The sequence below is a fragment of the Triturus cristatus genome, chromosome 10 (genome assembly GCF_964204655.1).
Source record: "Triturus cristatus chromosome 10, aTriCri1.1, whole genome shotgun sequence".
Taxonomy (NCBI): domain Eukaryota; kingdom Metazoa; phylum Chordata; class Amphibia; order Caudata; family Salamandridae; genus Triturus; species Triturus cristatus.
In genome coordinates this window covers 672,897,735-672,915,243 of record NC_140593.1, presented here as the reverse complement: position 1 = coordinate 672,915,243, position 17,509 = coordinate 672,897,735, and the positions used below count along the sequence as shown (strand labels likewise).

At 45.3% G+C, this 17,509-nt stretch overlaps 1 protein-coding gene across 6 annotated transcripts in view; it reads right to left on the bottom strand.

Annotated features, from left to right (window-relative positions):
- Positions 1-2,184: 2,184 nt before the first annotated feature.
- The window catches only part of LOC146789879 (uncharacterized), a 499,281-nt gene continuing 483,956 nt past the window's right edge, over positions 2,185-17,509 (bottom strand). For all 6 annotated transcript variants that reach the window (XM_085628145.1, XM_085628146.1, XM_085628148.1 and 3 more), the window contains exons 8-9: positions 13,681-13,773; positions 2,185-3,061 (exon numbers count right to left, since the gene is read on the bottom strand). In XM_085628145.1, coding sequence (XP_085484271.1) covers positions 3,006-3,061; positions 13,681-13,773 — 149 coding nt within the window. In that variant the 3' untranslated portion in view covers positions 2,185-3,005. The remainder of the gene's footprint in view (positions 3,062-13,680; positions 13,774-17,509) is intronic.

The following is a 17,509-nucleotide window of genomic DNA, read 5'->3' as shown; positions in this document are numbered from 1 at the left end:
CATCTTTCCCCCCTCTTCTTTCCTTTATTATTGCTAAAATGAAAACAGCTTTCTATTGTGCTTATTGTCTGTTTTTATATTTATTATACTATTCATATTTTGGGTTTTCATGACCTTTTCTTATGGAATTGTTATTTACTTAATAAAGCTTTTTAAACACAAGAAACACTATTACACACCAAACAGCAAACAATATTAGGAAATATGCAGGTATAGGGCTTGCTGATTCTCTGTAACTCAACCCACCCTCTTTTATAGTGTCAGGTACATTGGGTAACATACACATTGCAGGGGCTGCAATACGCCTCAGTTCTTGCCAAGTATCTACAATTGTATTTCTGCACTCTACAGGCAGCAGCAGGGAATGGTGTCCTTTCCACTTACAAATTGCTGTTACAAGAGGTATGGTGTGCCACAGTTGGGTGACACAGCTGTGTCACTCTGGTCAGCAGGTACAGGCCACTTTGCAGCGTTCTTGAGATACTTATCTATACATCACACTATTTCTGCTTGCATATAGATGGGTGATGGATGTGGCATTTTTTTTTAAAAAGGTATAAAGTCATTGCACTTTTCAAGCCCCAACCTCCACAGTGTTATGGGTGAGGATCATGAGTGTCAAGCAGTGTGTTACTTAGTTGACGAAACGGATCCGCATCACCATGACATCACTTTTCCATTCCTTGACTTTGATTCTATGCATCCTTATGATCAGGTATGCTTGTCAATAAGGTAACTGAAATTGAAACGTACTCCAACAATGCAGTGGACATTGATTTGTCTGTTTACCTCACTCCTACTACCTATTTTTGATATTGCATTGTAGAAGTTTCTGAGAATTAGTATGTGCTATCTGATTATGATAAGAGCGGGTGGACATTACAGAGGGATGATTAACTTGATAAATGTTGCCATTACATAGGACTGAAAGGTGTGAGTTGGCGTCAAAATGTGATGTTACAACTGTTGAATGTTTTTCTAATATGAGTTATGTTCAGTATAATGGTGTGACAGAGTGAGGAAATGGAAAATTGTGATTACATTGGTAATGTAATGAGTTGAGAACAACATCATTTAGCATACTTGCGTGAACAGGTTGTCATTGGTGCACAGAGTTATGTTAGGGAATAAGAATGCCAGAGTGCAGAAAGGATGAAGGTGTTAACAAGCATGATCTAGTGTTTGTACTTACAAGTCTCTACCCCACCTGGAATTCCCATGATGCCTTTGGTGTGGATAATGTAGAACACATTTTCCTCCATGGTCATGAGTTTAAGAGGCCTGGGAGACCCACTACATGTTGCCAGGGCCTTTACTGTGTGGCCCTGGAAGCAAGTAATTCCACCACTTGAAGATGGTCTCTGGTGAGCCTCTGTTGTTGGAGACAGTATTCACCTTATCCACAATTCTGGCTGACATACCCCTTCTCTGGCTCATGAATGTTCTCAAGACTTGTGCTTCAAACTACTGGGGCTCAACCCTAATTATCTCATCCAACATCACAGTTCACTCATTTTTTGAGAATCTGGGTTATCTTCTAACAGCTGTGTTTGAAAAGTGTCACTCAGAAGCTCCTTTGTTGCTTCGTTGGCTTGTGTGGCATGAGGAGAGTCGTGGGAGCTGCGGGTGTTGTTGATGAGTTGGTTTTTGAAAAGGTATGGGTTGACGGACGTCCTCAATGTTGATAGACCTTTCCACTGTTGGAAACCCAGCCTTCCATTGCTGTCTTCTTTCGTGAGGGTCTTTCCACCTCACTGTGATGGCAAACATCACTAAATATTGTGGAAGAATGTCGGCCATGCCAAGGTTGATGGCGGTCATGATAACTGCCTAGGTCCATCCATGATATTGCAGCCTCTGGATCCCTGATCAGGGGACAATAGAACTTCATGAAACATATAATTCTGGGTTTTAAGTTATCACCCGATGGTCCCTCACCTCTGCCCAGTTTCTCACATCCTCTTTTCATACTTATAAGGGCACTACTGATGTAACCTAACTGCCTGGCAAGTGAAAAGAACCCGGCTCACAGGATCGAATAAGGTGAGAAAAATAATGAAGCCTTCCCAAACGTAATGAGCAATGTTTACTATAGCTTGCAGAGCTTGATGCAGGTTCCCTTCCCCACTGGAGTAAATGCAAAGCCATAAAATAGTAACAAGAGCACAGATGCAGAAAACTGAGAAGTGTTGTGCTGCCTACAGCTCTATTTATTTATTCAGAGTTTTATATAGCGCGAACATGACCCATGGGTATAAGAGCGCTTAACAATTACATAGTAGCAACATTACGACAAAAGAGAGACCACATCAAACGAATCTTGAGGACCCAATGTAGATGGTAATAACCAGGTCCATACAATGTACTTGGAATTGACAATAATACATTAAGGACATTATATGCTCTGCTCTACTGAGCAGTGAGATGGTTAGGAAACACGTTCACAATTACAATACACTCTCTTTCAGTGCAGTCAAACAAAGGCAGCCATGTTTTTGCCCAATTAGTTTTCTAGGTTTTAACTCACTCCTCCTAGTATTTCTTCTAGGTTGAAAGTACTGCCGGTGGGGCTGCCAAGTATGCTATAATAACTGAGAATGTTTTTTCCCTTGATTTTATACCATATATTATACTTACAATAACACAATTGCTTTTCGGGTTTCACTTTCATATTAAGAGAGTGATGAGAAGACGTGGTAAAGCTAAAGACAAGCTTTTATGGAGCAAGAAGTTGACCGTTGTTAAGAACAACTTTTAGAACAGCACCATGAGAACTGGGGGCAGGAGCATGTTGTGCAACAGTGAAGTAGCGAAGAGCGGGAGCCACCACAGGTCTGTGTGTTTTTTGTATCCATCGCTGCTCTGTACACTGTATTCGCTTCACTCTAAGCATCACCTTCGTCAACTGCACTAATTGCTTTTCCGAGACAGCCCCCCCTGCACAGAGTGCCCTCACTTATTTGACAGAGTTCAGACATGGTCAGACGAGGCTGCCGCCATCTTGTTCAGCTGGCTTCTTTTTCTACCTGAATGCACGAGTCGTGTAGATGGTTCTGACGACCTGGAGTGGAAAAATAAAGGGCAAACAATTCAATCTCGGAATGTTTCTAGTCCCCCCAAACTACCCTCCCCGGTTCATCCGTTGAATCAATCAGAGGCGGGTTCATCTTGTCTGCCCACCTTACCTGTGCAGAGTGCAATGGGGGTGGGTAAAACAGTACAATAGAGAATGGTGGGGTAAATTTACAGAAGGCAGTAATACAAGGACAGTAAAGGTGAAGGAGTAAAGATAATGTAAGGAATTGTATACGTGTACAGTTGGGGATTAAATGATGGCACAGAAGGCAGTAGTATAAGAATGCAGAAGGCAACAGTGGAATGGTACAAAAGGCAATGATAAAGAGTAGCATTTTTATCAACTTGTGGCCTAGAAAAATAGTCACCTTGAAAGTGTTCTATTTTGTAGCTTTTGTATGAAGGCGATATCCGAAAATTAAAAAAGTCTGGTCTCAATTTTGGGTGATTGATGGAAAAAGGGAATCTGCATGTGCTCAGTAAACAAAAGGCTGATGGAAAAACAGCAAACTTTGTTCATGCCCAATTGATAGAACACATTTCTGCATCTGCTAATTGCTCAGGAAGGTTTTAGAGTGGCAGAGACAAATCTGGCTGTCTGACAGTGCTTCTACCATCATCATCAAACAGGATTTGTCATAATCAAACAGGATTTGTAAAGCGTGGCTAATCACCTGAGAGGTGCAGTGAACCCTGCGGCGAAGGGGGGGGATCAGTTGAACAGCCAGGTTGTGAGTCCTTTCCTGAAATCCAGGGTGAGGATGAGGTTCAGAGGTGAAGGGAGAGGTGGTTCCAGGACTTGGCAGCAAGGTAGGAGAAGGAACGACCTCCACTGTTGCTTAGGCAAATGCGGGGTTTCTGAGCAAGGAGGAGGGAGGCAGAACACAAGTGTCTGGGTTGGTGGAAGTTCAAGTGGTGGTTGATGTATGCAGGTCCGTGGCTGTGTAGGGTGTACCGTCAGAGTGCACCTCATATAATAGCTGCCGTAGAATCATTCACATGTTGATTATACCACATGACAGTCACTGGTTGCTGTAACTGTCATTCACACCATATTGCCTGTCCCTCCAGCTGATGGTTCTGCGTGGACTTCTTGCTTCCAGATGAACACCATCCTCACCTACCAGGTGTGCTGATGATCCACAGCATGGAGGTGCCACTGCTGGAAGATCTGATCACTGAAAGTCAGACCTACAGTCAATTAATGCTTACATTGGTGCCACCCATGGCACACCTGGAAATGTAACAGAAAACTAATTTCAATTTGAACCAAGTAGTGACCAGTGACTCTGGAGTAAGGAACATTCAGCTGATCCAATTTAGAGGTGGGAAGTAATGTAATATTTGACAGTGGTGGCTCGCATAGGGCCTGCTGCGGGTGGTGGAGCGGGGAGGGGCAGGGTGGGAGGTAGTAAACTCGGACATACGACGGAAGTGAGGAACGTAATAATTATTTTGCTCCGTTCCGTGGTATGTCCGAGTTTACTACCCCCCCACCCTGCCCCTCCCCCTGCCCTGCCTCACCACCCGCAGCACGCCCTATGCAAGCCGCCACTGCCATTTGATGATTGCCTGCCAGAGAATGCAGTAAATCTGCCATGAATAAGATGTCTGCCAGCATCATTTCTGCTCAAGGAAATACTGTTGTTGTGTTGTATCAATATGAGATGATTAACAATATAACTCTAGCACTTCTAATGATTGGTAGTGATTTTGTATTACGAAAATTACCTAAATCAAGTCCCAGGTTTCTAGTCACACCAACTCATTAATAATGATGAGAAATGCAGCAGAGCTTTCTAAAAGGAAAATATGTTCACAATAGTAAAAAGAAGGGTATTTAGACAGACTATCGGAAAGATAAATATCATGGGAATATTGTGTCAAGAATATCGAGGTCAAGAATATCATGTATGTAAGTTTCTACAGGTAAACAAAGTTTTATTAAAACTCCACATATATGTACCTTGATGATATATATATCGTCAAGGTACGTAGATGTGGAGTTAAGAATAGTAAATCTATACTTACCTATTTGCACGTACCCTTTCGATATTTTGGTCCTCGTTATTTTTGACACGGTATTCTGTCCACACGATATTTTTGTTTCCGATATGCTGCCAGTGATCCAATAGAAGTGACTGATCCACACTGGAAGCAAGGAGCCGAAGGTGCAGGATGTTTTGATGTTAGATAGTTGTTTAAGAGTGCTTCATGACGAAAAATGGCAGCGCTGCAGAAAATTCTCCGTGCCTGCCTGAAAGTATCAGGAGAGTATTGACCATGGCCAATTTCAGGGGCAAGTGAGTAAGTAACCAGAACTTGGTCCAGGAGTTAGTGTGACTTGAGGATGTGGTAATGTGTGCCATCCAAGCTGGTGGTGTAGACACATAGGGACTTGTATCAGCTGCAAAGGGTGCATTTTAATGGTACCAGACCTACAAGATGCCTGTGTTGGGAATTCATCCTGAGCAACACCAGAAACCTGGCCATCTGTAGTTGGTAGCAGCACCCCCTGAACAAGTTGATATTGTGGATACAAGTAACAGCTCTAATATTGAAATGGCACACTCCACCTGTGGCCCCATGAAGAACACAAATGGAGAGCCTATGAGACATAGGGTGTGGCTATGCAATGCCACATGCTTGTAAATGCAGATCACCCATTGCAGATTCCTTGTTGAATTAAGATGAGTGGTAATGCCTTCCTGAATAGCCTCATATTGGTCCCCCCAAAACACTCTAGTGCATTCTATTGTGGACTGGATTGTCTTTCTCCCAAACTCTTGCCGGTACCTTGAGCTGAGTGCTAGGTTGCACAGTATAGAACACTGGGGGAACTGTAATCTATACGCTGGGGTTAAAATGTCATTTATGTTGTATGCATGTACGTATGTCGTATTTTTATAGCATGAACCAGGCCAAAAGTCAGAGAGCCCCTACAAGATCAGGTATAACAGTACATTCAATAACTAATTGTAGGGGTATCTGAATTCTAACAGTTTATATGGAGTGGTACTGCATCATGATTCATGATGTAGCGTTCTTTCAAGAGGAATGGCCTTCAACGTTTACTAAATTAAAAAAGAACTGGGAATGTCCTGATGCATATGGGAATACAATCAGAAGTCTGCTATACTCTCTATGTTTAAACTGTGGTAACAGACCAAATATATCTTGCGATCATGGGATAGTATAGAGGTGCACGTCAACAAAATATGAAAATCTTCAAGGTGCAGGCTAGGTCTCTTCCAGATGGGAACACATGGTCTGGATTCTAGCCCAAAGCGATTACCAATGTTTGCGATTAATTCAAGCACTTGTTCCGTCACCCTGTTGTTGTTGCAGTAGACAGCATGACCCGTTTGCCCAGACATGTATCCTTTCTCATGGGGGATACAGCCACCAGTAAATGGGGGCTAACCCTGATCACGTCATAAGAAAAATGGTGGGAAAGCAATTTGCCTAACAATGACTAGTGCTCTAACCTCAAGGGAATTGTGCTATTGCTCATGAATGTCACTATTCCTTTGCATGTGTAGTGTTAGAAATAAAATACGTCTTTTGTTTACAAAAGTAAATATTTGGCTGGACATTGATTATATTTATTATTCATATTGTGGTGCACTTGAGTTATGAGTCATGTTCACTTACCTGTATCTACACTTCACCTCCGAGGACACCTTTGACTTTTTATCCACAGCGACTACTGAGAGTCAAGTGCGGAAGGGATACTCCGCACAGTTCTCAGGATCCATAGTAGGTCGGGTCCTGGGACACCAGGAGCAAAAGGCCTCAACTAACATAGTTGGGCCCAGTAGCCCTAGAAAAGGCTCATGGGCCCAACCCTGGACTGTGGCCCTGTAAGAGAGTAGTGTCAGGTAGTCTCTGGCTAGAGAGACAGTGAAAAACAATGGTCTTGAATGTAGCCTCAGGTGATCACCAATGGCTGAGATTAATTAAATCGTTCCTTCCATCACCTTGTCGTTGCTCCTGCAGCAGAGTCTCTGATTTAACATGGCACTAGATGGAGGTTGAATACAGCTTGTCAAGATTGTGGAAATATGACTGTATTCCTGTGGATGGAGGGTGTGGACCATTAGAAATTCAATGCGGCCGCCCTTAGAAATTCAATTAGCTCTTAGTTAGCAAATGCTGCTGATTAGTTGTTCCTGAGCAATGCAGTTTGGTGGATGTTAGGTGTGGGACTGCAGTTTCTCTTATTCAAGTTGAGGACATTTCTAAGCAGGGCCTGTTCTTTAATCTGTCCTTGATTACTATTTCAAACATCGTGATGACAGTTAGATTCAGAGATCTCAAACAAATCTACCAGGTTGTTTTGAGATATATCTGTGTAATTCATTGTTTCATAATGTTTTGTCAGTCAGTCAGTCAAAAAAGCTTTATTTCGGCCATATGGTCATAAAAGCACGTAAGAAAAAGACAATACAGTACATTTTGGATAGCATAAAGAAGAATATTAAAATATGTCATCATACTATTTATGTACATAGGTGCTATATTAAAATATGATGCAGATCTGATTTGTGGAGAGTTTTCTGGTTCGTTCTTGGGTGCGCTCTCTCACAGCAACACTCAATGCTAAACTTGGGTATGTGACAGTATCCATTACGGGATAAGTTTTCTACCTTAAGTGCAGGGGGATTAAAATATTGTGTATTAAAACCAATAGCCAAATCATTGCTATGTATAAAACTCCTAGCAAATATTAAAATGCTTTTGACTTATCTAGTAGATGATTATAGCAGTGTTAAAAAACACTACATAAAGAGATATTGTATAAAATATATATATATTTTTTTTTACGAAAGGCAAATCAGAGGGGAGAAGATTTGTGATAAAAGTGACCATACGATAAATATGTGCAAACATAGCATAGCAGCGTATATAGAGGGTGCTGGAGGCTAGGGCTTTCCTACAATAGTTTTCTTTAAAATTGTTCTGCGAATGCACCACCTAGAAGTGGCAAACACAATAAGTGTGTCAGTTTCATACTTGAGGAGCCTAAGGGCCTCAGTGCAGTGTGTAATCCCCAGGTTTCTACAGAGTTGTAACACCTACTTAGACCTTGGCCAACCATATGCAGGGCAAAAGAAAAGGACATGTGATTCGGTTTCTTCAACTTGGTCGCACCCTGGGCAATCAAGTTTGAGGGCTCCCTGCCATTTGTTAGTAAATGCTCGGAGCGGGAGCCCCCATGCCTAAATTGAAGAAAACGTTTCTTTGCCAATAATGGTTGGATATGATCAAGAGCAGGTTCTGTCCTATATTGCTGCTTGATATCCAGAAACCTGGAAATCAAGCTACTTGGTTTAGTCCCTTGGCATAGTAGGGCCATTTAATATTCTCTGTGGGAGTCAAGTAGTGCCTTTCTGGAGATTGTGGGACAGGTCTCTTCTGGTGTGGTCCACATGTTTGCCCTCCCTATTGCCTGACAGGAATTCCTGATGTAGGCTAGCCAGGGGAATTTCCCTGCACCAAGAAGGGTCATGACGTCCTTCAACTCCTCTTTGTAGTCAGCTAGCTCAGGTGTACCTCACAGGCGATGCCAGTATAGGAGAGGTCTAGAGGAAACTACATCGGCTATGGGGCCAATCCCTAAATCCATTCTAAGCGGTGTTAATGGGGTACTCATAGGGAGGCCCAGCAGTTGCCTAAGAAATAAGTTCTCTGGCATGGATAGGGAAATGGATGAGCAATGGCCCCATAGTTCTGCCTCGTATAATGAGGCTCCCCTGGCCTGCGTTTTGTAGATTTCTACTGGTGGACCTAACATTTTATGGGTGCAATTTTTATTTATCTTTAAAATGCCCCCCGTGGACTGAGTTAATTTTAAACTAGCTTTCTTTATTTGTGTCCCCCAGTCCATTTTATCTGTGAGTGTGATCCCTTGGTAATCAAAAATAGACACCCTATCTAGAGCCCTTCCATCTAGTTGGGGATGTGGGCAATTTATAGTGTTAGCATTGAAAACCATATACTTGGTTTTCTGGAGATTGATCTCCAGTCACCTCTTCTTGCATAAGAAACTAAATACCTCCAGTACCCTCTGCATACCCATGGGTGATTTATAAAGTAGGAGCGGGTCGTCCGCAAACATAAGTGCTGGAATTTTGCGGTTCCCCAGCCTTGGAGCGTCAATGTTTTTACCAGCTAGCAAAATTTCAATTAAGCCATTTAAAAACAGGGAGAAGAGTGTCGGGCCAGGACACATCCCTGTCGCACCCCTTTCTCTACAGGAAAGGGGGCAGAGAGTTCACAGTTTTTGCCATATCTAATTCTCGCATAGTTGCCTTGGTGAAAGCGTTTCAGCTGTTGGCAAAGAAATTCTGGTACTCCCATATCAAGAAGAATGCCCCATAGCTGATCTCGCTGCACCAAGTCAAACGCTGATTTAAGATCCACAAATGTGAGATAGAGGCTGCCACCTCTAAAACCACAGTTTTCCAATGGATAAATTGTAATCTGAAGATCTGGTCAATAGTGGAGGTCCTGGCCCTGAATCCTGCTTGTAGAGGTGTTAGTATATTGTTTTCCTCTATCCAAGATTGCAGGCGCTCCAGAAGTACGCGAGCAAACATTTTTTGAATGACATCTATAAGGCTTATGGGCCGATAATTTGCTGGATTAAGTGGAAAGCCCTTTTTATAAATGGGGATAATTTCTGCTCCAGCCCAAGTAGGGGGCAACGCCATACCTTGTAAAACGGCATTAAATAATAACCGTAGGTAGGGTGCCCAAACTACGGGTTCGGGTCGGAATAGGTCCCTAGGTATCCTATCCAACCCAGGTGCTTTAGCTGGAAGTAGATTACCCAATGCCCCTGTGATCTCCTTCATTGTGCAAAGGGGAGGATCTATATTTAAGGCGTTCACATCTAGGGTGGGTGATGTGACCTTGTCCTCTCCCTCTTCCTCTATGGGCCTTGTGTATAGAGATTTAAAATGGGTTCTCCAAACTTCTTCCCCTAGGTTTGGTCCTATAGCCGATTGGCCTTCGGATTTCCCTGTTTTGACTAGGTTCCAGAAGGCTCTCATGTCATGGTTGTTTAATGCTGTTTTTATTGCGTCCCATTTTTCATTTTCCCAGTTAGTTTTAGCTCCCGTTATAGTTTTTTTGTATTGATCCCTGGCTTCCCTAATTGACAGTCTATCGTTCATTCTGATAGAGTTTAAGAGGGCTTGCTTGGCTACCTTACATGTTTTATTGTACCATGGGTGCTTAGCTTTAAGTTTTGGCCTGGGCCTGTTACGTTTATAAAATAAATCTGCCAGTGTAGAGAACAGGTCCTGGTGATTTTTTATCAGTATGGATTGAGTTGCTATACTACTACTAGTTTCGGATATTCCATGCGCAGCTTCTAGAAAGGGGAGGATTTGTTGATAAAGAGGAGACACTTTATCCGGTGATTGTGCTAGTTCCCCACAGCATACCCTCCTCCCTCCTTCGGCCAATACTAGATTGAGGTTGGGGTTTGTGGATGTACTTGGCGGATCTTTAGCCAGGGGTAGGGATATTTCAAGTGCCAAGGGGTTATGATCGCTCTCATGGCGAGAGGTGTCCTTGAAGTCAATAGCCCTGTGCCAGAGACTGATGTCTACCAAAATGTAGTCTATAATTGATGCCTGCCCCAGTCTATTGAAAGTAGAATTCCCGGGACTGTCAGATGGGAATCGGCCATTACAAGCCCTTAATGAGTAACTGAGTGTAACTGCGTTCAGTTGTAATACTAGAGGGGTCCATGCCCGTGTTGGTTTGATGTTAGATTCTGGGATTGACCATACCAAGTCCTCCTAGCTTATAATACTAGTAGATAAGCCGTTCAAGGGCTCAAATTGACAATTGAAATCCCCTCCAATAATTATACGACAATTATCCGGTAAGGTGGGGAGAAATGAGGAGAGGCAATTGAGCGTGTGGGGCGATTGTCCATAGCTTGCTGGCCATAAGTAGACATTGATTATTGCAATCCTCATGGCGTTGTGAAAAGAAAGGAAAATACACAGGACGTCGGGGGACTGGGTCTCTATCTTTTTTACATTACATCCCAAGTGTACACCTACCCAGGTGCATAGACCCACCCCCCCCGAGGGTCTCCCCCTGGCCCCCTGAACTGCCGAGGTGCAATACGTTACAAATCCCACTCTAAATGAATCTGTCTTTGCCCATGTTTCCTGGAACAGGCATAGCTCGTGTTGGTCTACAAATGACCCCCAATCTGGGAGGTTCATTTTCAAGTTAAGGCCTGCTATGTTCCAGGATAAAATCCGGGTGCTTTGTGGTTCCACTGTGTTAACTGGGGGGATTTGATTGGTCTGCCTTTCCTCTGATGGAACTTGTTGAGTGTCTTGATATCCTACCCATCCCCTTTGGCTACATTCATTAGCCCGATTTGAGGTACTAGCGGGGGTAGGAGTGTGAATAAAAACACTACCCTCACCGGGCTTCTCCGAGACTATTTTTTCCCTCTCTTGTCCCTCCTTTTTTTGGAAGCAAACCAGGTGCATGTTTCCACGTTTTTGCATAGTTTTTGTTAGTTAGCCATTGATTGACTAAACCACTCTAATCTACCAGATCCAGAGAGCTAAACCTATTATTAACAGGGATATTATACATCACAGTTTTTGAACGTTCCCATCATGTTTTGTACGTTTCAATGTTGAGTCATACATGTTTTATGATGTTTTAATGGTCAGTTATACGCGTTTGATTAATCTATTTTTCCATTTCTGTTTGATTTAAATGTCTCCATTGATATAGAGAATTTTGTTCCGTAAGACATACTCAATTGCAACAAAGGAAGGTGTAAATAATTGCTTAATTTGATGTGAAATAAATACACAGACCAAGGTTATGAATTAATTTGACTTGGTCCGTTTAAAGTAAGTCACTTCTAATTGTCGGAGCTGTTTTTTTGTTATAGAATTACCAATAGGCCCGACCCCTTATTTTATTAACTTTTAGAAAGTTGCCATTTTTCTGCCCTGAACTTTCTGAGGCCTTCTAGGAGTGTCCAGCTGCCTAGGCCTATTATTTGCTCCCCCATTAGGAATACGTTTTGGGCCCAGCCAGTGAAAAATAGGATCTGAGTGTAGCTGGGAGAGGGCCAGCTTGCCGAGATGGGATGAGGAGACCTATTCCCTGCCCCACTTACATTTCAAAGGGCAGCACACTCACAAAGGAACGTAACACCAGCCTTTTGTCACCCTAGACCTCTTGGTCCCTGGCCAAGGGAAGAAAGTGGTAGGAAGGAATTTTCCAGAAACAAATGTGGAGGTCGACTAGAAGTTTCCCCAACTTTAAAGGGTGGCCCCAGGTATGCATATTGAACTTCCTGAGCCACCCATCAGGACTTTCCTGGACAGATGGACATTACAGAATTAGATTGCCTTGTTCCCCAGATTGTCTGGCTGCTTGAGTCATGTCTTGTTCCCCAGAGAATTCCCCTGCTGCTTGAGATCTGCCTTGTTCTTCAGAGGACTACCCTGCTGCTACCAGAGGACTGCCTTGCTGCTTGAGACCTGCCTTGTCCCCCAGAGGACTGCCCTGTTGCTTGAGGCCTGACTTGTTCTTCAGAGGACTACCCTGCTCCTAACATAGGACTGCCTTGCTGCTTGAGGCCTGTCTTGTCCCCCAGAGACTGCCCTGCTGCTTGAAGCCTGCCTAGTTATTCAGATGACTGACCTGCTGCTTGAAGTCTGACCTACTCTCTGAGAAGGAAGACTGGACCTGCTCCACTCATCTCAGGCTAACATGAGTGACTACAAGGGTCAGTTGGCTGTTCTCCTTTTCTGAGCTACAGGGATACAGCAAACTCCAGAGGCCTCCCTGCAAACTGCACAGTTGACCTGCTGCAACTGGCCCTGCCTGATCTTGCAACTGGACCTGCCTGGACCTACAACTGGGCCTGCCTGATGATTGCTGGCCTCTGCTGGACTGTGTTCCTGATCCCTAAGAGGTACCCCCCTTTCCTGAACCCTTGGCTAGCATCAGTTTAGCTCCTCCTCTGAAATGTTAAAGTTTTGAACTCTGAACGCCAGACTTTGAGAACGTAACGTTTTCAGCTGGACTAACCTGGTCCCTGTGTCCAGCACACACTCCGTCATGATCAGCCTGAACCTGTGACTTTGTCCCAGTCTGGCGCGACCAGATACGCTTTTTGCTTCTTGACGCTATTTTTACTTAAACCTCTAGAACTGCATATCTCCAGTACTAGTGACTGGATTTTTGTTGTGTTGGTCTCATTTTATTTATTACATTTAACTCCATTTTTCTAAATTCGTGTGGGATATCTCTTATGTTGTGTTATCACTTTGCTACTGTTTTTGCACTGCATAAATACTTAACACAGTGCCTCTAAGCTAAGTCTGGCTGCTTTTGTGCCAAACTACCAGAGGGTTAAGCACAGTTTAACTTAGTGACTTATGTGGTTCACCCTGACATGGACTGTGGTTATTGCTTGAGAAAGGTTTTTACCCGCCTTAATCAAAAGCCCAATTTCTTACAGTGGATATCTCAGCAATTTATAACCAACCATTGTCTCAAACCTCTCCCACCCCTTCGGTTTACTCCCTTTGCACTCACCCATCATTGACTGCCTATTGAAGGATATTCCATCAAAGGTCCTGTCGATAAATGCATCCATATCTTCAGTCACATCATCATTCAGTAACAAACCTGAAACATAAAAGTACATTGCCAAATAATCAGAAGATATGACCCTCGTAAATTGATCGTCCCGTTAAAAAGCATACGATTACACCACAGTGGACTTCAATACTAAGCAACAAACTTCTATAAATATAAGGAAAGTCTCTTACAAGGCACTGATTAATGAAGTGCATACCTTTTACGGTATCTACAACTCCTAGGGGGATATTCTCAAGAATGTGTGATAACTACCACAAAATTAGGTTAATGCAACTCTTCACATCGCAGTCTATCGCGGGAAAATAACGCTGTGTTAATGTGGTATTTCCAACACGGCGATACCATGCGATAGTCTCACGATAACGCATCAATTCAACATGTTAAAATCAACGTGATGCTGCAAAAACGCGAATCACAAACACGAAATTAGTAGCGATCACACCAATCGCGATACAAAAATCAGCGAAAACCAGCCACAGGCCTGCAATTCCCATGCGTCATGCGGGAGAATGCACTATAAAAGTAGAAAAAAAACATACAAAAAAAAGCCAAACAACAGCAAAGCACAATGGAGGCATCTGGAGCAAGTACAGAGGACAACCAGAACCCAACAACCCCCCCCCCGGAGGACCAGCCTGGGACCTCCGGGTCAGGGAAGGGCAAGGACAAGAAGAGTAGGAAGAAGCGGTTCAGTCCGCTGGAAAACATGATCTTGATAACGGAGGTGATAGAACACCATCAACTACTGTTCGTCACCTCCACTGTGTCACTGGGAACTAAAAATGGAATATGGCAGACCATCGTGGACAAGGTGAATGCAGTCGGAGGGCTGAAGAGGACAATGGAAGAGGTCAAGAGGCGCTGGAATGATGTGAAGCGCAAAACCAAGCAGAAACTCGCAAACAACCAGAAGGCAGCAATGCAGACTGGAGGTGGCAGTCCAGCGCCACAGGAGGAGCTGGACGAGATGGAGGAAATGGTGTCCATAGTCATCAGTGGGGAGACGGTGGCAGGAGTTGGGGGCCCAGACACTGCTCAACATGACCGGACACAACAGCAACAGGGTGGGTAACGACTAGGGACTTGGGGGATGGGGGGAGATGGGCACAATGTCACACATACACAATTAAGCATAGCATATCTGAGGAAAAACCATGCCCCAGACCCCCAAATCCCACCAAGAGACCAATGCACCCAATTATGCAACATCCCAGCACTACATAAGCACAGAAGCCAGAGGCACACCTCATGTAAGGGACAAGTGGCAGCCAAATCAGAGCTGCAGGGGTGACTCCCCCAAAATGCAGCACACCAACATTGACAATGATGTGGTACAAACCTCAACACATCCACAACAGAACAGAGGACACAACTGGTGCTGCATGTGCGTAGAAATTGGCCCATCACATTTGGCATTGCAGGGAAATGTGAGCTGATAATGTACAAGTACAAACACACATCCCTGCTGAAGTTGGAATGTCCACTGTCCCGCATCTAATAGGCAGCAGCCACCAAACAGTCACAATGTACACTGTAATGCAGTCTGGATGTAAACATGTACAATGCACCAACATACATGTGAACACAATGTCAAACTGCATCTCCCCTTCACATTGCAGGGGGAAATCCAACACCTCCTGCAGAGCAGTCCAAACCTCTCTTCTCTGATGATGAAGAGGACCACCACACCTTCGACTCCGACTCCCTCTAACAGCTCGTGAAGAGCCTCCGCAGCCCACTTCCAGGAGCAGGGCAGCCCAGCTGCTATGAGGAGAACCCACCCCCTGCACAGAACACACAGCAGGCAGCACCCACCACCACGGCTGCCTCCCAGGACCCCCACAACGAACACATGGCCTTCCAACTCCGTGTGTTGGGGTGCCAGGAGAAGCTGGCTGAACAGGTGCAGGTGGGGTTCGACCGCATGGCAGCCAAACTAGATGCCATATGTGGGTGTCTAAGTCCCATCAGGGACCACTCACAGTCCCTAACGGACACTCACAGTCCGCTCCATGCTCTCCAACAAACCATGGCTGACATCGCCAGAGTCCTGACTCTGAGACAAGAACGACTGTCTAGTCAGAGTGCGTCCAGCGATCTCGCCCGGGAGTTGGGACTTATGATGCAGAAGCTCATGGAGAACATGGAGTGGATGCAGGCGGAAAGAGCGGCTGCCATGGCTGCACATCAGCGAGAGGTAGCTGGGTCCCTCAATGCCCTAAAGACCCTCCTCATGGCATTGCTGCCACAAGGCCTGACACTGATGCATGCAGCTGCTATCACTCCATCCACATCTCCAACCCCTCATGTGTCAGTGCCACACAGTGCGGCAGACATTCCACCTCCGTCTCCTGATGTGTCAGTGCCACACAGTGCGGCAGACATTCCACCTCCAGGCCCCTGAGGTGTCATTGCCACACAGTGCTGGAGACAGAACACCACCACCCACATTTGAGGCACATGAAACAGAAGAGGACGAAGATGCAGATGAATCTGCCATGGTGGTGAGAAGAAAGCGGGAGCATTCATCTCCACCATATGGCCTGTTCCTGCTTGGTTCTGCCCTTCCACTGTCCCCCGATGCACTCTGCGACACTCACCTTGGACCTCGACATGGACTGCCATATTCTGTTTGGTCACCAATGACACAGCTATCAGACTGCAGACTGAACTCCTCCTCTTCTGATGTACCTGTCATTCCCTGAAGGACTCTGGCTGGCCCTCCACGGGCCAACAATGTGAAGTGGGGTTTGCATGCCCCTGTACTGCTCCAGCTCCAAAACTCCACTGAATGTGCAATAAACATTCATGTTCACACAAATGTGTCATGTCTATGATCTTTCAAGTGTGGAAGTATGGATGAATGTGGGGTCAGTGATTCCCCCTTACGTCCATGTTGCTCATGTTGTGGGACTTGGGTCACGGGTGACACATAGCCAATAGCGGTCCGGGTGGCCCCGACACTACAACGGAGACACACGCATTAGTTACTTCCTTGTCCAGCCCAGGACGGAACCACGCCCAATGCCCCGGGGTCATTGTTCACACCCTTACACTGGACTGGCATACGCCAGGCCAGCCCACTCTGCTTACGCTCATAGGGGGGGGACGACAACGCTACATGTCCCAGGTCTTCCCTGTAGGGATCTGCTGCTCACAGGTCTAGTTGTCAGCATGCCACAGCCACTCCCTCACGGCTGGTTTACACCCACACCATACCCATCCAGCACAGCCGTCACAGTACATGTGATCCTGCCAATAAAAAGGGCCTGTCGCACGTGCTGGACGCCATTCCCACTCTCTAACTGGGTGTCTCCGTGTGGTTATCATTTATGCATGAGGGCCTAGGGCCTTGCCGCCTCACATTGGCCAGTGCTGAGGTGACATGATGGCGTCCGCATCATGAGACTCAAGCATAAAGGGTCCATGGCTTGTGGTGCACAGACTTGGTGGCACTGGATACACTGCGGCAGGCATAGGCACACCGCCACGGGGCGGTGGCTTTCGGTGCACTGAGGTCGGGGCACCTAAAGTACTGAGCAGGTGTGCTGCCTGCGATGATGCGCTTTCCTGGCGGTCCAGACTGGTAAGGATTAGTGTGAGCCCTGCTGGACCCCAGTGTAGGCCTGAGTCAGTGGGCAGTGCGGGCCTACCCCCACGTGGCATCGCCTCGTGGTTCACAGAGTTAGTGGCACCTCAAGAGCTGAGCGGCTGTGCAGCCTGCGATGATGCCGTATTCACTGATATGGTCTCTGCCATAGCG